General features: G+C 46.5%; 1 protein-coding gene across 3 annotated transcripts in view; it reads left to right on the top strand.

Moving 5' to 3' along the window:
* Nucleotides 1-22,204, top strand: part of HIF1AN (hypoxia inducible factor 1 subunit alpha inhibitor) — a 170,364-nt gene that overhangs the window by 76,778 nt on the left and 71,382 nt on the right. For 2 of the 3 annotated variants that reach the window (XM_086922245.1, XM_086922246.1), the window contains exons 5-6: nucleotides 9,139-9,245; nucleotides 10,134-10,197. In XM_086922245.1, the coding sequence (XP_086778371.1) occupies nucleotides 9,139-9,245; nucleotides 10,134-10,197 (171 nt within the window). Of the gene's footprint in view, nucleotides 1-9,138; nucleotides 9,246-10,015; nucleotides 10,198-22,204 lie in introns of all 3 variants that reach the window. The other variant, XR_015295931.1, reaches the window with a different exon arrangement.

The raw sequence follows: 22,204 nt of genomic DNA, 5'->3' as shown, positions 1-22,204 counted from the left end.
GAGGGGTCGTACGTAGTTATTAGAACATTGTAGAACTGACAGTGACGCAGTTTATGGCAGGACATGCAATGGCTTAGCTCCTGCTTTATGGTATTAAGTGTGTATCCGAGCTATGGCAACTACAGCCATCCCATGAGGTTATTCCATATTGGATTGGTCTTAGAAAGTTCATGGTCCGGGCTGTTTCTGAGGGATTTCAATACCAGTTGTCTCCATCTTTCATGGGGGACCAGCACTCCCCACTCCAGATCTCTGCTAATGCATACTCCTCTCCCCCCCCCCCCCCCCCCCCCCCCCACCACCCTTTGGGTTGAGGTTCTGTTGTTGGGAATCCTATCCCAGTTTCTGTCGAGACAGACCTCCAGTCACTCTCCTCCTGTATCAATTCCCCAAGCTGTTTCAGGTGTATTAACAGAGTAGGTTTTGTAGTTGAAGAAAATGTTCTCTTTGGGAACTGGGTATAACCTCATTTATAGTCCTGAGCTTCTGTTTTGCCCCTTCATAGGATTTCCGCTGTTGTTGGACTAGCTTTTTGTAATCTGGAAACAGTATAAATTACAAGGCCTCATTAATGACCTGTTCATGTGCACAAGCTGCTTTAGCATTTTGTCCTTGTTGTTGGGAAGCCTTGCAGAAAAGTTATTCAGAAGAGCTATTGGGTTGCCTCTGTTACTCTAATGATGATGTTCCAGAGCTCCTGATGCAGCAGGATTGTCCATTCAAAGGTCCTCTTACTTTATTTGAGCTTCTGCTTTTGTTAAGTTGATAGTAGGTTTAATCATTTGCGCAGAAGAACTAAGAGTTGCTAGTCTTGTAGGTTGAGGCTCCCTTCGACCAGAAGAATCTTCAAGGCACTATTAATTTGGTGAATTTGTCTGGTTTCTCCAAATTTGGGGGTGGGGGAAGGGGGGGGGTCATGTTATTAGGCATGGTTCGTCTCTACAAGCTTCAGCTGAACAGTGCAGCCAAGTCTACAACGTCGGACCGAAGCAATGAACTCACAGCTTCTGAAGCTGTGTCTTGTGTAAGCACATTCTCCCATCCCTTCAGTCGAAAGAAAGCAGTCCTGTAGACTGGCTATGTTGCAGCACCATCCAGGTTATATGTCAACACCAAATTGCCACTCTGTCTTCCCCTCTCTCCTCATTGCAGTTCTGTATCAGTTAAGCTGACATTGTGCAGGGCAGTGAGCCGAGGACCAAACCAACAATCCCGTTGCCTTACTCAACTGGTCCCCCAATGCTCCCCCTTCCAGCTCCTCTAACTGACACTAAACCAACACTTCCTCAGCCCACAATACTCCATCCCTAACCCCTGCCCACCACTCTGCTGGTCACTACTGCATGGTACCACCCCAGCCACTTATGTTCAAAGCCAATCTGAGTACCCTGGTATTATCAACAATGGCACCAAAGCAGTTCATAAATTATAGAATTAAGACTGTTATTTTGAAAATTAAAAATGTCGGGCCCAGGCTTTGAAAGTCTGTGTTGGCTTGATCTGGAAGTCCCCTTTCAAATAGAAGATGAAGTGGAAGGACAATATTACGTTCAGCGACTCCCCCTACAGTTGCTCTGAAATGACCCGTGAGTCTAAAGTGCTCTCTGCTTTTATTTTAATTTTCATGTGAGGACTACAGTAGAAAGCCAACTCTCACAAATCTGCTCATCAGTGTCCAGCCAGGTTAATAAAGCAGAATGAAGCATCAGCATACCTTTCTCTTTACTTTTTTTCAGGTCCTAAAGAGTTGCGTTAGTTTAGGAGAGGCCAGCTGGCAAAGGGCAGGCTTCTACTGACAAAGCCACTGGCTATTTCCCCTCAGGGTTTCAGCTGACCGGCATCTAACTTCTATCACTCCAATTCTGACTGCCGTCGAGGGTCCACCTGTGCTCCTGCCAGAATGTCGTTGCAGGAACCAGCTGCACCTCTTATCTTGTTTAAAAACACCAAAAGAACAAACCTACCATTGCTTCTTCCTTGAGAGAGAAAAAATATTTCTGCATCCTAGGATCTTCATTGATAGTCGTAAACGTTGAATGATTCCCCGCTACTTGCCCGAACCCCGGAACACCTTTAAATATATTGTCCTTAATATTAACATTGTAGAATGTTCTAAACCCAAGTTAATTTCCTACTGGTAAATGTTGATGAAAGTGATTAAGTTGTTTAGTTCACATTATCTGTCATGGAAAAAAGCCACATTTCAACATGAAAAGCATAAAGAGAAAATGCAGCCAGATTGTCTTGCATAGAGAGAGGAGAAAAAACAGCCTGTCCCTTTAAGCACCTAGGAGTAACCTCTACACACAGTGCCTTGTACTGGCAGTTGCCTGGGAGTCTGTTCTTTTTTTGTGGCTCCTTCAAGTAGGATCTCTTAACACCTCAGGTGTTTTTCACACCTCTTAAACAGCCTTTTCTAGTGAAAACCGGTTTAATCCCAGTTTTACTAAATGTATCATCATCCTTACTAATGAGTAAACCTATTTTTCCATACCTCTGACATTTATTTTCTGCCGCAATGCCTTCTCTTTTTTATCAACTGTCCTTCTTGTGAAAGGAAGAAGGCAAGTTCTGATGCACACAACGTCTTTGTGGTATGCCTGTCACCCTCTCAACAGGCAAAAGGAGGTGATGTTTATAGTAAAATGTCGAAAAGTACTCTACAAGACAGAGGGCATTAGATTAGTAGATCTGATGCAGGCTATGAGGGCAGAAGAAGAGAAAAAGAAGAGCAGAAGATTGGAGAGATCTGCCTCTCGTCTTTCCTCTGTAAAAATTCATCAATCTGGCAAAGAATCCCACAGAGGGAGATCTACAGATAAAAGATAGCATTCAAAACACTGCCATTGACCTGAAAACCAATGCAAAAAGAACTATTGATAGACAGAATGCAGAATAATGTCATCCATTTACCCCAGTACAGAGATCAGGGACTAAATCCATAGTGTTTTCATCACTGTGCCGTTCCAGTTTGGACCCCACCATATGCAAATCAGTCTTGACCCTGCGCCCAATAGGAACAGTCCAGCCCGAACGGCCATGTACTCCCTGGACTGGAAAAAGCATTCTAGGACCGGTTTCGTGGTTTCATCTCATTAGCTAGGATAGCTTGACTCCAGTGGCATGGAGAGCAAGGGACCCACGCCTGGGCATACCTGTCCCACTCGGGGTAACAAATGCAAAGACCAGCAGCATCACCATCTAGGGTTTCAGCACAAACATCAGCACTTAATGGTCGCCACCAAAATCTGCTTCGAGACCATTAGTGTCTCCATCTATGTCAACGGCCAAGCCACGACGGTGCCAGCTCGCTTACCACCACCGAGCACTTTGTCGACGTTAACACACATGTTGTCTAAAAGGCATAGATCACGTCACAGCAGTCAATGCCAGAAAAAGTACTTGTACGACGTCAAATCCTTCTTCCTCAACGTTGAAAATCTCTCAAGTGGTACTCCTTTCTTTACCGGGGTGGTCTGGATCACCTTTCGCTCATTCCACAGTATCTCAAGTATCCTGTGATTCAGTTATTCAAATGGAAGGACCTCTGCGCCCATTGAGAGCAGGAATACCTTCAAAGGATGCATTGCAGACACAATTGGATCCCTTCATTCTCTAACCACTTAGAAGAGAATCAAAGGGAACTTCCATGTCTCCAATTAGAAATTGTAAGGCTCCTTCACGAATTAGGTCAACACCACCCCAAATGGATGCATTTCCGATGAAGATCTAGATTACCTTATACTGATTCTATGCATACATCTATACTCAAACACCGCCACTACAGTCACCATCTATAGAATCTCCTATAGACTATATTCTTACCTTTCAAGATGCTTTAATTAGAGGAGTGACTAAATTGAGCATCATTATAGACACGCCTCAACCAACTGTTTCTGTCCTCTTTAAAACTCTACAAACAAAGGCAGCTCAGAAGAATCTTCTGCCACTTCTCCCAGGTCTGTTGCACATTGTGGAAGAAAGATTTCTTAACCTGACCACTGTTGAAACCTATACTCTATGACTTCTTAAGAAATATAAGCCATCCCAACAAGATACTGATTTGTCTCGAGATGGATCATAAACCTGACTGCGGTTAGATGGAAGCATGGCTCTTCAGACTCCATGGCTCCTCCTGACAGGGAGAACAAAAGCATGGACGCTACAGGGAAAAAGATCTGTGGTACGGCTTCCACTCACCTAAAGAATGATATGCAGCAGCTCATTAGGGTGGATATCACTGAGGTATGCAATGTTAGAAAATCTTTTGCCTCTGATCCACCATTTCATAGGCAACAAGATTTTTTAGAGATGTTTAAAGAGGGCTCTTTAATCTCAAATTAATCCATCAGAGCAGCAGTTGCTTTGGTTGAACTCTCACCTACATCATTCTGTCATGGAATTTCGTTAAGATTTTCTTGGCTTTGTTTATCTGCCTTAAAACCGGACGGTTAATTAAAAATTATGAATGTACTTTTTTCAAGTAAATCCCTCTTTGGGCAACATACTGAGAGAGCTGGTCAGGATGAAAAACTAAATGGAAACATTCAAAGATGTTGGATTAGAGGAACAGAATTTTTTTTTCTTCAAACCGCAATACCAGCCCAGGGATAGACTGTATTCCTATCAAAGGATTCATACCCTTAGATGGCCATACCAGCCGCAACAACAGAGGCAAACACAAAGAAATACTAGAGGAGGTATCAAAAAAGAAAGTCTACTTTACCAATGTCCTCCCAATTCAGAATGAGAAATTGCTCAAACAATGAAAATATAACCCCCCCCCAACATTGGTTATGTGCGCTAGATTTACATGATGCTTATTATCGCATTACAGTTTCCCATCCTCACAGAAAATACCTTGGATTCCTTGTAGGGACCAACTGCTATCAGTATACTGTACTCTCCTTGGGTCTAAAATCAGTTATTCAAACTCTATCAAAATGCATGGATTGATCACAGTTTACTTGAGTGAGGAAAATAAGAGATATTTGTATACCTGGATCACAACGATTGGCTTAAAAAGGCAGATTCACAGTGGAAGGCAAAAGAAGACATCAAAACGGCAACAAAGTTACTGTTCAGGCTAGGCCTTTAAATACATTTCAGCAAATCATTTAACTTTACCAGTGCAATGCCAGCCTTTTTTTATGCAAAAATAGATATTCAGAAAATAATTGTGTATCCTTAGGAGCAGGGAGTATCATCCATACAAATGAAATGTGCACCTCTAATTCAGTTAATCAGACCAACTGTTCTCCAAATCTCATCCTTTCTAGGATGCATGGCATTATGCAGATTCATAGTCATAAATGCAAAACCCTTAATGAGACCTATTCAATACTGTCTAGAAGACCAGTGGTCACAGAAAACAGGGACTCGAAAGATGGCATTTACTTGATACACCATGCTAAACAATCTCTGGCCTAGTAGTCCAAATTCAGAATTTACTATAGGGAATTCCTTTTCTCAAGGAACATCGATTACAAACCATTGTCACAGATGTCTCCCTGTCAGGCTGGGTGCACCTATTAACCGCCTAACGATTCTGGGTTTGATGTCACACAGGAGAGTACTCACCATATAAATCTATTATAACTGAAAACCGTGCATCTAGCTCTCAAACATTTTCTGTCCTCGCCTCCATGACATTTTAATTCAAACCGACAATACCACAATGATGTATTACATCAGCTAACAAGGAGGAACGAAATCAAGACCATTATTGCATCAAGCTCAAACAATGTGGTTCGGGGCACTAGCAAGAGGTTTGTCACTCGCAGCGTTTCATATACCTGGAGTTCATATGTTGAGGCAGAAATCTCAGTCATTATCACAAATTGATTCTCAACGACCTACTTACTGGAAAATATTTTTGCAGAGTGGGGTAATCCAGCATTAGATTTATTTGCCACGGCACAAAATAAAAAATGTTGAGACTGCACATCCAGGATACCAGAGCCACATTCAGTGGACAATGCGCTTTTAACCAACTGGTCAACTCCATTTGTCTACACTTTTCCGCTCATACACCTAATGCTGCTAGTGATTCACAGATTGAGGATATGGAACATGAAAAAGTGTTTAATAGCACCGGACTGGCTGAGACGGTGGTTGTGCACAGACCTTCCTTAACTATCCATGAGACACCACACATCTACCACTCAGGCCAGACCTCCTACCAGACTTCAAGGTCAGTTATTACATTTGTCCCATCAGTCTTTGAATTTGGCAGTGTGGTTCTTAAAATCACGCTATATAGTCACTCAAACTTACCAACTGAATGTATGAATAATTTCAATTATCAAAGCCCCCTTCCTCAAGATCATGCTACGCACTTAAATTAAAACAATTTGGTATCTGGTGTTAAAACAGGCCTAATGCTATTGCTGGTCAAGAAAATTTCATTCTTCCATATTTGCTTCACGTATCCAAAAACCAAACTACAATTCTCATCTGTAAAGGTTCACTTAGCAGTCCTTACTGTATAAAGAAAATCACTAAGTATATTTTTTGAGAACTCTTGCAATTAAAGATTTTCTCGAAGGACTTAATAAGGTTTTCCCTCCATTAAAAGACTTTCACCTAAATGGGAAGTAAAAAAGTGCTTTCTAAACTAATGGGTCCACCTTTCAAACCAAAATCATTAAGCATCCTTAAAAGCATCTGTAATGGAAGACTGTTTTTTAAATAGCAGTTACTTCTGTACTCGGAGTTAGTGAATTGCAAGCCCTTTCAGAATAGAACACTTTCACTGTTTCTATCCTCATAATAGAGTTGTATTGCTAGTAAGTACTGATATTCACATTCATCAGTCCATAACACTGCCTGCATTTTTGCCTAGCCATTGCACGGCAGCACAAAGATCTCTACATTTCCTAGATATAAAAATGCTTCTCCTTTTTTATTTAGACAAATTATAAGATGTCGGAAAAACACATTAGCTCTTTGTAATCTGTGGTTCCTCAATACAAGGTTACCATTGCGAGATGGATTGTTTGATGTATTTCTTTATGCTTCCAAATTGCTAACAAACCTCTCCCAGGTAAACCTGGGGATCACTCAACAAAAGGTAAAGCAGCAACCACAGCCTGGCTAAGATATGTTCTAATGCTGCAAAGTTGTTAAACGACCACCGGCAAGTCCATACATATTTTTACAAGACACTACTGGATAGACACAGATATGCAAGCTGAAGCCAGAGTTGGCCAAGAAACACTTGGAAGCCTGCTTAAATAAATCTGTTGCCACTCTTTGAAGACTAAGCATATTCTAAAAATTCCTTCACTAATGAAATATGTTTTCTTGTTCCATGTGAATGACGGTCCCGGAATTGATGTATCCTTAGCTTGGTACTCTATTCAGCATTTATGACTATCAATGAAGATCATGTGATGTAGAAGGAAAGGTTACATACATGAGTTCCTAGTTCTGCATCATGTGAATCTTCATTGAAGTCCTAAGCTACCCATCTTCTCCTGGGTTGTTTCTTCATATTAGTTAGATTTTCCTTAAAAAAAGAACGGACTCTCACAGGCAACTGCCAGTACAAGGTATTGCGGGCAGAGGCTCCTCCTAGGATATTGAAGGGACAGGCTGTGTTTGCTCCACTCTCAATGTAAGCCTATCAGGCTGCATTTTTTCTTCATCTTGAATGGTGGCTTCTTTCCATGGCAGATGATGTAAACTTGACGTTAATTATTTTTTAACATTTACCTGCATTCAGAAAGATAATGGCATGTCTGATAATCTAGCATTGAAATTCCATAGGAAATTAACTTGAATTTAGAACATTATACAATTTTTATTGAATTAAGGACAGTGTATTTAAAGGTGTTCCTAGTTCTGTGCAAGTAGTGGGGAATTATTAATGGTTTGACATCGTGAAGATTCGTACAATTCAGAAGTAGGACCACAGGTCTGTAACCTTTACTTTTTCACCAGTTCCTCTTCTCCCAAAGGTAATCGTGAAGCTCAAGCAGATAAAGGGTTTTGAAATTGTTCCCATTAGACTGCAGCTATAGAGCGCGTTACTGCACAGTCAAGAGACTGTATACAGCTTTAAACAAATTCCTTATTTCATCAATCCTCTTCTGTAGCTCAAACAAAGGTTTACTTTCTCTCTACAAATCCCTCTCATTTCCCATGGATGGGTTGAAAGCAACACTTGGGAGCATTTTCCGGTCTGTCTTGCCACTTCCCTTATTTTTACATCGGGGAAGGATTAATGAAGGGACTCCTGACAACATAAGCATGTTTTGAGCAGTGTCTAGCAGGATGGGCGAGTGTGATACAGTGAGAACATCAAATAGTTTGTGAGAAAAAATGGGCAATCTGACAGTTCTTTTTAGATGGGTGCTGTGATAAATGTGCTGGTGAGTGGTGTCCAAAAAGTTGATATTCTTATCTTTAAATTTGTGTGTTTTACTGACATAAAACTGTCAAAAGCCTTTGTGAAACCTGAGAGGATAGTTCTTTCATTCGAGGATCAGTTTGTTAAACCTCTTTAATATGCTGTATGGCTCTGCTGTCTGAGTTGGTATGATCTCTGCAATCTGAGAATTAACTTCAGAAAGTGTTGCTGTCTAACCACAGATATTTCTTTTCTGCTGAACTTATGTGTGGCTACAGCTGTTATTAACCAGCATGATCAGATGAGTGTTCTGGTCCTACTCAAACAATGCAGAATCAAAATCCTAAGTAGCAATTTACAAAAGAGGACCATTTGTATTTTTACTTGTGTTTCTTGCGTTGAGCAAGGTGCCTTGTGTTGAACACAGCACAAAGCAATCCATGGTCATTGAAGTGGATCACTTAAAGATCGATCTAGAGCAAGACTTGCACATTAATCTTCTTTCTTCCTTTGTCACTGTTTTTAGTTTAGAAATTGAGGGTCTGTGCACATGCCAAGTCACTGAGGGTGATTGCAATAACTGAATAAATCCAGATGTGGTTGTCATTTTTCTTTCTCTTTTTTTCCCTTTTTCTTTAAAAAGGAAAAATGTTTTACTAACCTATCCTTTTTTCAACTTATGCCCGAGTATTGACCTCTCGGTTTTTCGCTTGGCTGTCCAATTCAGTGAAGTTTGTTCACTCACAGCCTCTTTTTTAATGGTTATCCTCCATCCCTTCTTCTAGGTTGACTTTGAAAACCCTGATTATGAGAGGTTTCCAAACTTTAGGAATGTTGTTGCCTATGAGACTGTGGTGGGACCAGGAGATGTACTTTACATCCCAATGTACTGGTAAGAGTGATTTAAAATCATATTTATCTTTTGCATATATTTAGGATTGCACATCTTCCCCATGCATTTTTTGCCTTAATCCTTCTCACTCCCTTCACATCCTGACTCTGCCTCCGTTTTACTTAATTCTCCCCTTCCTCGACTTCCTCTCTTTCACTTTTTTCACTCTTGTCTTCCTGCTCTCTTGATCTTCTACTCTTGCACCCCTTTGCCTCCCTCCACATCTTGCGTGACGTGGAGAAGTTATTACCATTTTTTTCTACTGTGTAATGATTTGTAGGAAGATGTTGTGAGATACTGCTTATTGTATGTTATAACGTTTGACCGAACAGCAGTAAGCTGTCGTCTGTGGGACTTAAATTGATTGAATTTATGAGGATATCCTCTGATTCTCAAGTCAGTTTCACTAAACTTTGATAAACAGCTTTGATCCTTTAAAATACAAAAATTCTCTCATTTGATCCGAGGGAATTACCATTTAACAAGTTAGAAAATATTTCTAGCATTCGAGTTGTGTATCTCCTTTCTGATGGACTGTGTCGCTTTGCTCTTTCAGGAAAATAAGTATTGAGAATATTCTTAGGTTTTAGCAGGAGCACCGAATGGCAAATAAAGGTACAATGCAAATACAGACATGTTAAAAAATACTTGAAATTTGAATAGTAAACCTACAAAATTGTAATCTTTTATTCTACTGGAGAAAATCTTAAGAATATTAGTAAATATCTTCATAGTTCTGATTTTTCAATTTTTTTTCTTTTTTTGGCAAGTACTAATTTAACCTCTTGTTGGACGTTGGCTTGAGGGAAGTGCTGAGAAGAAAAACTGCAAAATGGTCGAGTATTTGACAAACATATTTTACAAATCTGCAAGTGTTATCTATTCCAGGTGGCACCACATTGAGTCTTTGATGGATGGTGGGACAACGATCACTGTCAATTTTTGGTACAAGGTGGGTGCAAATATATATTAAATCTGCTTTTTTTTAAAACAATCAAAATGCAAAGATGGGTATGTGTGAAACAAAACTCGGGAAGTGTTGTTGAGTTGATTGTTTAGCCTTTGTTGTACATTACAAGGCTGACTTAAAGAGTGGCTGGATAGCTGCGCTCTGGCAGTCCTTGTTCTTGTGGTGAATGTGTCACAACAGTTGTTATTTCTCAAAATTAGCGTTTACATCTACAGAGGTGTTTGGTGTCGTGACCTACTGATTTTTGACAAAACATTTAATATTGTTGCAAGAGTGTCAGAGCAACATTTGAAAAGTCACTGAAAAAGTGCCAATTTAACTATAGCCAAGTCCATGTTTATCCATCACCCGTAACACGTTGATGCGTTCACAATTTATCTTCAAAATACTTTTGCGCGTCTCAAATTGAGTATCCTTTAATTCAGTTGTAAGGCCCTCCTTAAGACCAGTTAAAGCAACTGTTTGAGTTGGCACATGCACCAAAGACCCTGTGTTCCATAATAGACGATAACAAATGTTAATTGCGTTGCGTCATACGGGTTAAACTAGAGAGGAAGCTAATTTAGATCAGATAAGGTTAAGGATGAGTTTGGTTCTTATTTTTCAAATACTTTATCTCATGTAAGAGAAGTATTTTTAAAAGACTCCTTTCAGTGTACTTTGAAGTTTCAATGGTAAATATTAGAAATAACTATTAAAACAAATCAAATGACTATTTCTATCAGTCATTGAGCTTGAATATGCTATGTAAACTATTGCAAAGTTGAGGATGAATATATGAATTCTCCATTCAATTGTACGTGTTCAATTGATTTGTGTGATTCTATCAATAAAGTGTGGCACTCGGGTACCTCATCTGTTTATCGAGAGACAACTCATTCTTGTTTCTGTGCGCCGAAAATGAACGGCATGCTTTACTTGGTTCATTCCAGAATCTACTGCATAGAGAAGTCCCTGGTCATTAATTCTTCTAAATCTACAATAATGATTTTGAGTCCCAGTTACAGAGGTGAAAACTTGGTGCTCCACTACTAGAGCATTAGGTTATAAACCTGAGGTTCTTGGATTTTATAAATCGAAAAAAATGTATGATGTCAAGAACACCAGCAACAGGTGTAATATTAAAATTGCCCTTTTTTCATTGAAGTAGCGGGTGCACTGGCAGTCCACTAGGTACAATTAGTTGTGGCTGCATCTTATTGGGTGAAATTATGGGGGGCACTAAATTGCAACAAAATAAAACCAGAAAAAACATTTTAAGAGTCCTACTCTAGCTTGGGGCAAGGATATACATTGGCGCTGTTGGACCAGGAACCTCTACTGTTTAGGTAGATTTTAGAAAGGTTTTCTTTCTATAAACTAAGTTTATTTGATGTACTCTACATCACTATACACCAGCCTTGCATGTCTTACAATATATTGAGTTGTATTCACATGCTTAGCACCTGTAAATATGTCACTAAAGAAAGCCTTAGTTAATAACCTCGAGATCCTGCAGACCCTGAATAGACTAAGATCAGTCCGATGTATGTGCTGTTATCCTTTGGTGTTATTACTTCATGGCAAAAGAAGGCTGATGAACAGAAGCATGTATTTTTTGTTTTTGTTCAAAACTTTAATGTCACTGACCAATTCATCGAACTATAACTTTACTTTAACCTTTTGTTTTTTTGAGGACTTATGAAGTTTTTTTTAAAATAGATCCTTTTATAACACCTCATTATAATGTTCCTTCAACCTTTTGTCTTTTTCAGTAAAATTGCTGTTTTTTTTAACGTAAAGTAATAATTACCAGACCTAAATGCAACCTCCGACCTTGCATGGCTTGCAGCCAACACCCTCTCATATAGCCAACCCTAAGCTGCGCACGGCCTAAGGCCCCTTCCCAAGTGCCTTTTTAAAAAAAATGGAATTATAGGGGACACGGGGCCCCCCTCCCCAACTGTTATTGACCCCGGACCACTTATTTAAATAAATGGGAGAGTAGCCCGAACAGTACCACCTCGTGCAGAACGGGTGAGAGGTTGTTCTCAGGGTCTCTAACATATAGAAGGGTGTCATCTGCATACGTAGATACAATGAGTCGATAGTTTAGGAATCGTATGCCCTGTTGTCAGTGATTTTCCCGCAGGGTGCAAGCTAATGTTTCAGCAGTCGGGGCATAAAGGATTGGACATGGGGGTCATCCTTGTCTTTTGCCTCTGCAAATTCGTATGGGATCTGTGACCAGGGAACCAATCCGGATGCGGGCTGAGGGCTTGTGGTACAATGTCGCCATAATTGAAGAAATACCGTTCCGACCCCCCATAAGGCTCAGGACATGTCTCATGAAGGGCCATTCAACGGAGTCTAAGGCCTTTTCCATGTCCAAAAAGAAATTGCAGGGACCTCCGGGCGAGTGTGCTGCATAGCCGCTAATACCGTTCTCAAGTTGTAGGTCAGATTCCGGCTAGGCACGAAGCCGGCCTGTTCCGGGGCGACCAAGGTGTTGACCAGAGGGCTAAGGCAATTGGCGAGTATCTTTGCGAAGATCTTCGTATTAACGTTCCTGAAGGATAACGGCCTGTACGACGCACATTCATTCGGGGGTTTCCCCGGCTTAAGTATGGCAACCAGGATCGCCCCCGCATAGTCTGGGGCGCATGGTTCCAGAGGTACACATGTCCTCGAATAATGTGAGCAGGTGTGGGAGTAAGAGGTCTTGGAACGCCTTATAAAAAGCTACGGTGAGGCCATGCCTTCCAGGGGCACTCCCAGCCCTCCTTTCCAAGAGAGCCAGAATGATCTCATCACGCTCAATCGGCCGCATTAGGACATCGCGGTGCGGGTTGAACAACCATGGTAGTTCTATATGGAACAAGTAGCCAAGAGTACGTTCTCTTGAACAGATCCACGTGAGGAATAAAGCCCGCCCCCCCCCCCCCCCCCCCTCCCCCCCCCCCCACACACACACACAAACCAGAAACCCCCCGCTTGTGCAGGAATAGAAACATGATAGGTCAAGCGATTCAGTCGAGACCTTGCAAAACAGTAACCTGCAAATGAGATCAGTAGCAATAAGTTGATAATAACTCTTACAAATCAAGCCCCTCTCTGTGCCTGCCCATGCCCAACTTGGCTGCGATCCCATCCCTCCCTACTAACAACCCCCCCTCGCCCCGTCCCAAACAATGAAACACATACCAGGTGTGATTCACTCCGAGGTGGATGTAGCTCGCAATATAGAAGGGTATTAATGATCAAGTGGGGTAATACTCCGCCATCCTCCAAACAGGCGTCCACTCAGCCACAGTGGAATGCAATAGAGCCAGATTGAGCCGGGCCCCCGTGACAAATTTGTGTGCTGCATCTGAACCTCAAGGTGATCATCGACATAGCCCACATCTATAACGCTATGCCTAATCAGACTTCCGTCATTATTGCTCATATCCCCGGGGTGGCCCAGATGGCAGACAATATAATTAGAGCCCCAAAGAGAACCCCATCCCTATATGACAGTGGGCGCTCATATGGCGTTGGTAGTGCAATCTGTCCGCTGCCCTGGGGTCCCAAGAGTCTAGGTCCAGGCACACAACCATACAATCCCCAATACCCAGACCGATCGGGGAGCAGCCCCCCACCACAATTGAGGATACTCAGCAGTCAAGGTAGAGAAGCAGCATTCAGTCCTGCTCATCCAGTGGCCCTCCCGCCGCTTCATTCAGGAGGTGTCTTTCTGGGGAGGTGCACTGCTCGTTCGCCCAATCCTTCATTGCTTTCTGTAGGGCCTTAGAGTCGGTGAAGATTAACGAACGCCCCTGCCGGTTGACTCAATTTAGCAGGGTGCGGCATAGCATAATCCGCTCCAAGATCGCGTAGCTGTCGTTTCATAGGAGCAAACAGACGCCTTGCCTCTTTGACTCGTGCAGTGAAGTCCGGGAAGAGTGAGATTGTCGACTCCTCAAACCTCAGCGGCTGCTTCTCACGGGCCAGGCAGAGGGCCATATCCCGATCCCTGTAATTGAGTAGTTTCGCAATTATAGGTCTGGGTGGAGCTCCAGGCTCGGTCCGAGGGAGCTGTAAGCCCTTTCCACAACAAACATTTCGGAAAATGAGGTATCGTCCAGAAGTGTTTTTAATAGTTTCTTAGTGAAGAGTTCCATATTTCCATGATGCGTAGATTACAGCGCCTGGAGCCTCCAGGTCCTCTGTTTTGTCCTGCAGTATCTGAAAGAAACAGGTTAGTGTTAGATTCCTTACCTTAGAATATCCCCAGGCGTCAGACTGGATCTGGAAAGTTTTCGTCAGCAGTACCCTTGCGCGACTGTAGGCGTCGTCTGCGGCTCCGCGTCTGTCGTCGGCGTCGTGATGGCCGGGATGACGTCATCGGAGTACTTGGACGCAGCCCTCACGTGCTGACGTCAGTTCTTCTTTTTTCCGCTCCAGCAAGCGCAGATACGGGAAGAGCAGTACTCTAGTTATTTTTTTACTAACTTTTTTTTTTTATCTCTTTTGATCGCGTTTCGAGTCGATTTCGACTTGAGGTGCCGTTGGGGAGGCCTGGTTTTAAACCTTGCGACGCCTGTCAGTGACCGACACCCACCATCAGTGCCTTTACTGCCTCGGGGCCGACCACGATGGCAAGTCGTACCCCAACTGCCGGGAGCGGTCCCGTAGACTGCTCGAGCTCCGGCGAACGCAGGCCGCTCATCGAGTCACCACCACTCGTCTGGCTCCAAGTCCTCCGGTAAGTCGAGGTATTCAAAAAGAAGTCGAAGAGGCGTCATTGCTCTTCCGACCCCCCCCCCCCCCCCCCCCCCTCCCCCTCCCTTCGCTCGCCAGATCCGGGCGGGGGGTTCGGGCGACACCGCAGGCGCTTTGTCCAGCTCCATACCCGCCGGTCCCTGGGCTGAACGCGACACCGGAGGAGATGAGTGCTTTCCTCGTGGCCATGAGGACTCCCTTCCCTCTTTCGGAACCTACCAAGGCGCCTTCGGGCCCCACGGGTCAGAATGGGAGCCCTAGCGGGCCGGCGGCTCCGGCGCCGTCAGAAGCTTCAGTGCCGTCGTCGACTCCGGTCCAACGCCGCAGGGCCCCACAGGATCCAGGCCTGGATCCGGGTCGTTGCCAGTCAACCTTGCGACTCCTCCGCTGGGGCCGACCCCGGGGGTGTCGCTCCCTATGCTGTCTTCGGACGACACCGTCCCGGTTTTAGCTACTGGTGCGACGCAGATGGGTGAACAATTCACCTACGACCGGGCTCCATCATTTTTGCCTGGTTTCCAGGACATGGATGACTAGGAGGACTGGGAGAGGTCTGAGGACTCTTTGGCACAGCAGTGCCAGTTAAGCCAGGACTGTGCAGATGAGCCAGGGGAGGCCAGTGGTCTGGACACTTCGCCTGGCACTGGATTCGTGTCTCCTCCCTCCGTGGCTTCGGAGGAGGGGGATACTTATAGCGTGGTGTTGAACCGGGCAGCCAAGGCCTTGGCTCTTTGAGCTCCCTTTCACGGCTGTGAGGACAAACCTCCTTACTGAGGTGCTCAAGCCGCAGGCAAGCTCCTCGGAGCCTCTACTACCGTTTACCGTACCCCTCACCGACGTTCTGATGGGCACCTGGTCCAAGCCTTCTACAAGCCTCCCTGTGGATCAGAACGTGGCCCGACGCCACTGCCCGGCTCTGGGGGACCCCTGCTTTCTCTCTGTTCACCCCCGAGAGCCTGGTAATTCAGGCCTCTACGTCCCAGATCGCATGACCGACTGCTCCTCCAGATCGGCAATCCAAAAGGTATGATCATTTTGGCAAGAAACTGTTCTCCTCTCTGAGTTTAGGGCTGCGGTCTGTCAACACCCCCTGCCTTTTGGGCCGTTACACCCACTCTTTGTGGGATACGTTTGCGGACGTGCTGCCACAGTGTCCGGAGGAGGCCTGGACACGGCTCGCCCAACCCCTGGCGGAGGGGCGGGATGCAGCACGGTACTCTATTAGATGTGTACTCTACACCACGGACTCGCTGGGCAGAGCGATTTCCTCGACGGTGGCGATTCGTCGCCACGCCTGGCTGCGGTCTGCCAACTTCTCGGGGGATGTCCAGGGCACGCTCATGGACATGCCCTTCGATGGCTGTCGCCTCTTTGGCGACAAAGCGGATAGTGCGCTAGAGCGTTTTAAGGACTCCAGGGCTACGGCCAAGTCCTTGGGCCTCTGCCAGTGCCAGCAAAAGCTTTTCGCCCTTTTTGTGGCTAAGAAAGGGGCGCCCACACACGTCCAGCCAGCCACAGGCTGCAGAACTAGTCTCACCGCGGACATGGATACCACCGTGGCGGTACCTGGGGGACAACGGCAGGGTCAGTCCACATCCTCCCCCTGTAGCATCTGCCTCGAAGCCTTCCAAGCCCATTCAACACCAGTGGGGGGCAGGGTTTGCCATCACTGTGAGAAGTTGGCCTGGTATATGATGCTCACTAGTTCTAGTGATCACCTTGTACCATGCCAAGCAACCCTTATGATGATTGGTTGTAAGTCAACCTTATAGACCAGCTAGCCTAGTGGTAGCGTGGACGAAGCAGTCTTAGGCTAAACTCTGAAAGGCATGTGAAGCAAGCTGTTTTACCATATACAACCCGCTTGAATACCAAATGAAAGGACACCACACAGATATATATTGAAAATATATATATATTTATTAACTACAAATATCCCCTATACTCTTTATGAGCACAGAAACACAAGCGTTAAAACAAAACACAGTTTAAAAACACAAAAGTTGCACAATATGGATGAGCCCTAGGGGCCACCTAAACCATATACTAAGAAAGTGGTAGAAGAGATACCAATCGAAAAAGAAGTAGGCCTAGGGCCTTGGGAATTGCTGGAGCTGATCGGGACTATCAGTGACTAAGTCGGGAAAGGCCCGCGGGACTCGGGCGCAGTGCTTAAAGTGCACGCGTTCACCAATGCATTGTAAAAGTTACAAAGTTAGTGTTTTAGGAACCTTCCGAGTGACCTAGAGGAGTGAAACTTTAGACACAGACACTAGAGGTGTGTACCAGTGTAGGAACACCGGCGTTGTCGAGTTACCTCACCCACAGGAAGCGGGTGCACAGGTGCGAAGTAGTGTCGGGTTTCGTCACGCAGGTCGATGGTGCTTGGAGCTGAAGATGCTGCAGGCGGCTCGATGTGAAGAGTTCCGGTGGATCCAAGGGTGGATCTGAAGTGGTGAAGACCTGAAAGCAGAGGGGACAATGTTCAAAGTCACTAGCCAGTGACTACCGTGGAACCAGATTGGAACCAGGCAGTATCGGGTGCAAACAGGCGTTGAGGTGTAGCTTCTCTCTGCAGCCACGTGGACACGAAGAGGTCGAGGACGTCCAGGCGTCGGTCACGAGCTGTCCCACGAAGGCTCTAGCTGATGGCGGTGTCGGCAACTTGATCGGAGCAAACAGGCCTTGGCTAATGCAAGCCACGCAGGAAGTGAAAAAGGCTTATCACTCGGACCAGCAAGGTCAGAGCGGGTGCTCCCTTTTACAGGAGCGAGGGCAAGTCTGGAGCAACCAGACCCGCAGTGTAGATTGTAAATTTCGTCGCCAAGATGGCCGCTGACCACGTGGCAAGTGGCCGGGATGGCGCGTCGAGTGGCACGATGCAAAAGGGCCCCACGCAGATCGTGGGGGGCTGTTCTTCGGTGCAAGGGCTGCTCGGTTGTGGGGCTTCTCAAACCCCAAAGCACAGAGTCGAGGGTGCCTCAGGTGCTGCTCAGTCAGCGTCTCGGGTCTTTCAAGAGGTCCGGTCCCACGTCTCTCGGTGCCTCCACGGGTCCCTTCTTTGAAGAGACTGTGGATCAGGCGGTGAGAAGTCTGGGAGTCTGGGTCTTGTCAGGCTCTGGGCTCGGGCTCCGGCGGGAGGCGGCGGCAAAGCAGACGTCAAGTTGCTGGATGGGGCCTGTGTTCACAGGGTGGCCACTCCTAGGCCACAAGGGAGATACTCTTCAGTCTTCTGTGCAGCACAATGTCGAAGTCCAGTCGTCTTCTTAGTTTCAAGTTGATTCAGGATGATCTGAGGTGCTATGGCACTGCTCCCACTCTTATTCCCAATGTGAGGGGTGGATCACCTGCTAGGTCCCTCCTCTGGGTGGGACCAGGAAGGGGGGGCGGTTACACCCCCTTTCCTTTGTCCAGCTCCTCGCCAGGCCTGGGTCTGGAAAGTCCCAGGACCGGTTTGGACTGGCTTATGCACGGGGACACCTTGTGTGCCCCGAGCATGTCTGATTCTATTCAGCCCTGTCCTACCCAATACACAAAACCCTGTCTGGGGTGGTGCTCGCACCTCCCAAGGCAGGAAACCCTTTGTCCAAGCCTCCCTCGCTGGAAGGACTCCCAGCAGCAAGAGGTCAGACTTGTGTCTGTTGTGGCAGCATCCATTTTGTGATGCTGAGGCTCTGGTTAACTGTATCCGGGGTTCAGGTTAGGTACATGTTGTGTCCCTCTAAAAGGGTGGAATGCTATCCCCGTCGACAGAACTGCCGAGGGGATAGTATTCCAAATCGTATGACACCTTACTCGACATGTTTTGATAAAGCCAAACCAAAGTTAGCAAATAACCGCGAGGATTATAATGCACTTAAGAGTATATGGTGTGGCAATATCCCGAAACAGCTAACGGAGTGGTTCCCGACAGCTGCAGACAGGCTCAGCTCATGCTAGAGCACCATCTCACATATTTCCAAGCACTCTGCCTCCAGGATTGATGAGGCCTTCCATAGGAGTGGCTGATAGGAACATATGTGTCCAGTTTAGGTTAGGTATAGATATACTACACCTAAGCAAGAGGTGATTACACCAACTTGCCCCAGCTGAGTGATCAGCCAGTTGTGTCAAATATGGAGGCCAGGCCAGGGGTGGCACAATACATGCTGCAGCCCCTGGTAGGCCTTGGAAACACCTATCCCCTGGGTACCTAGGGTACACTGTTACAGGGGCAAATAAGGTGAACCAGTTCCAATTCGTAATGCACCTTGAGTGCATTGGCAGTAATTTAGAGAGAGAACAGCAGGCTGTGAGTCTGATTAGCAGGCCCACAGCCACATTAAGTCATAAACCAGTGAAGCAAAAAGCAAAAATTTGGGGTGACTATAGGATAGCAGACCCTACTCTCCTACAATCACCTCCTCCACTGGCATAACATCTTGTCGGACAGGTGGGTGCTGCAAATCATCCGAAGGGGCTACTCCCTCCCCTTCGAGGCGACCCCTCCAGCCATGCCACCGTAGTACCACCACATGTCGGGGGATCACTTGCAACTTCTGCAGGAGGAAGGCAAGGGGGCCATCGAGGGCGTTCCTGGGCCTGAAGTAGGACGTGGTTGCTATTCCCACTAGTTTCTGGTACCCAAGAAAGTCAAAGGAGGCAGACGCCCTATCTTGGACCTCCGGAGCGTCAACGGCTTCCTCCGGAAGGAGAAGTTCAAGATGCTGACTTTAGCTCAGGTCCTAGCTGCCCTGGAACCTGGAGCCTGGTTGGTAGCGTTGGACTTGCAGGACGCATATTTCCACATCCCCGTCCTGCCGGTGCACCGGCACTACCTACGGTTCACGGTAGGCCACTTTCAGTTTACCGTGCTCCCCTTCGGCCTAACCAGTACCCCTTGGGTGTTCACGAAAGTGATGGCGGTGGTCACAGCTCAAGGGTTTCTTGATGACTGGTTATTGAAGGCGGGCTCGCCCCAAACAGTAGTCTCCCACCTCCAGACTACAGGCGACCTCCTGCATTCGCTGGGGTTCTCCATCAACGTGCCGAAGTCGCACCTGTGCCCCTCTCGGAGGCTCCTTTTCATCGGAGCGGTTCTGGACTCTGCACAGTTTCGAGTTTATCCCCCGAACAGCGGGTTCGGGATATACAGGCTCTGAATCCGATCTTTCAGCCTTTATACCGAGTTTCGGTCATGTTGATGCTGCAGCTCCTGGGGCTGAAGGCCTCCTGCATCCTTCTGGTGCATCACACCAGGTGGCGGATGCGGGCTCTGCAGTGGGACCTGAAGTTTCAGTGGGCACAGCATCAGGGCTACTTGTCCGACCACGTCCTGATCTCGGAGGGCACTGCGAGTCAGTTGTAGTTGTGGCTCACGAACCGCGATTGGGTCAGCAGCAGATCCCTCTACTCAAACCGGAGCAAGTAGTAGGTACGGATGCGTCCCTCCTGGGATGGGGGGGGCCACATGAGAGAGGCCGAGATCAGAGGCCTCTGGTCTCCGGTGGAGTCCCGGCTCAATATCAACCTTTGGAGCTGCGGGCGATCCGACTTGCACTGAAGGCATTCCTTCCTTGTGTCTGGGGAAGTGTAGTGCAGGTGTTCCCGGACAACACCACCGCCATGTGGTACTGCAACAAACAGGGCTGGGTGGGGTTGTGGACCCTTTGTCAGGAGCCTCTGCGCCTCTGAACATGGCTGGAACACCAGGGCGTCACCCTGGTGGTTCAACACCTGGCAAGTTCCCTGAATGCCAGGGCGGACTAACTCAGCATGATGGATCACGAATGGCGTCTGAACTCTGACGTGGCGCCAGGTCTCTTTCAGCAGTGGGGATGGCCTTTGTTAGATCTATTCATCACCGAAGAGAACGCGCAATGTCATCAGTTCTGCGCATTAGAATTTCCAAGTTGGCACTCGCTCAGACGTTTTTCGTCGCGGGTGGAGCTGTGGTCTGTTGTACGCCTTTCTGCCTATACCACTTCTGGCCAGAGTGCTGAAGATCAGGCGAGAACGAGCTCAAGTCATTCTTATTGCTCTGGACTGGGCACAAACGTACTGATATCCCGAGCTACTCAGCATGTCAGTCGATCCTCCGATTCATCTGCCTCTTCAGGAGGACCTTCTGTCGCAGCAGCAGGGGACGATCCTCCACCCAAACCTGTCCAGTCTCCACTTACATGCATAGAGATTGAGCGGCGGCAGTTGAGGCGATTTGATTTGCCTCCTGAAGTCTGTGATGTGATTCTGGCAGCCAGGCGTCCCTCCACAAAATTGGTATACGCCTGCAGGTGGAACAAATTTGTGGCATGGTGCACAGCAAAGGCTGTGGATACACTCTCTGCCCCCCTTTCAGCGGTTCTCCTCTTCCTTCTTTCTCTTGCCCAGCAGGGCTCTGCTCTGGGCACTATCAAAGGCTACCTCTCTGCCATTTAGCCTTCTTAAGGCTTCCTGATCAGCCTTCTCTTTTCAAGTCCCCTGTTGTAAATAGATTCTTAAAAGACATCACATACGTTTCCTCCTGTTCCCTTTGTGATGCCTCAGTGGGACTTGAACCTTGTACTGACTTATCTGATGTGCGCTCCCTTTGAGCCACTTCATAACTGTCCTCTTCGTCTTCTGACTCTTAAGACTGAATTCCTGGTTGCCATCACCTCTGCCAGGAGACTGAGTGAGCTCCAGGCTCTATGCTCTAAACCTCCTTTCTTCTCGTCCATCCGGACAAGGTTTTTCTGAGGACTTGTCCTACTTTCCTGTCCAAGGTGGTTACAGCCTTTCATATCAGGCAATCCATCACCTGGCCCACCTTCTTTCTGTATCCCTCAACAGAGGAAGAGAGCCTTCACCATCTGGACCCAAAACGTGCGCTTTCCTTCCATCTAGACCGCACACGCCAGTTCCGGGTGGATGACCAGCTCTTTGTTGGTTACGTGGGCGCTAAGAAGGGACGGGCGGTGCACAAGAGGACCATCTCTCAGTGGGCCGTCTTGTGCATCAAGGTTTGCTACTCCTTGGCAAAAAAGGAGCCTCCTGTGGGGCTGCGCGCCCATTTCATTCGGGCCACAGCGGCTACTACTGCCCTGGGTCGGGGAGTCCCCTTACAGGACATCTGTCGGGCAGCTACGTGGGCCTCGCTGCACACGTTTGCTATGCACTACTGCCTGGACAGCCAAGTCCGGAGGGATGGCTTCTTTTGCCGTTCGTCCTCCAGGACTTTCTGGTGTGAATATTGGTTCGCAGACCCACCACCGGGGTTGGTATTGCT

Source organism: Lissotriton vulgaris, chromosome 5 (assembly GCF_964263255.1).
Source record: "Lissotriton vulgaris chromosome 5, aLisVul1.2, whole genome shotgun sequence".
In the NCBI taxonomy this organism is placed as follows: domain Eukaryota; kingdom Metazoa; phylum Chordata; class Amphibia; order Caudata; family Salamandridae; genus Lissotriton; species Lissotriton vulgaris.
The sequence above is the reverse complement of the archived record's forward strand: the minus strand, read 5'-3'. Positions and strand labels throughout refer to the sequence as shown.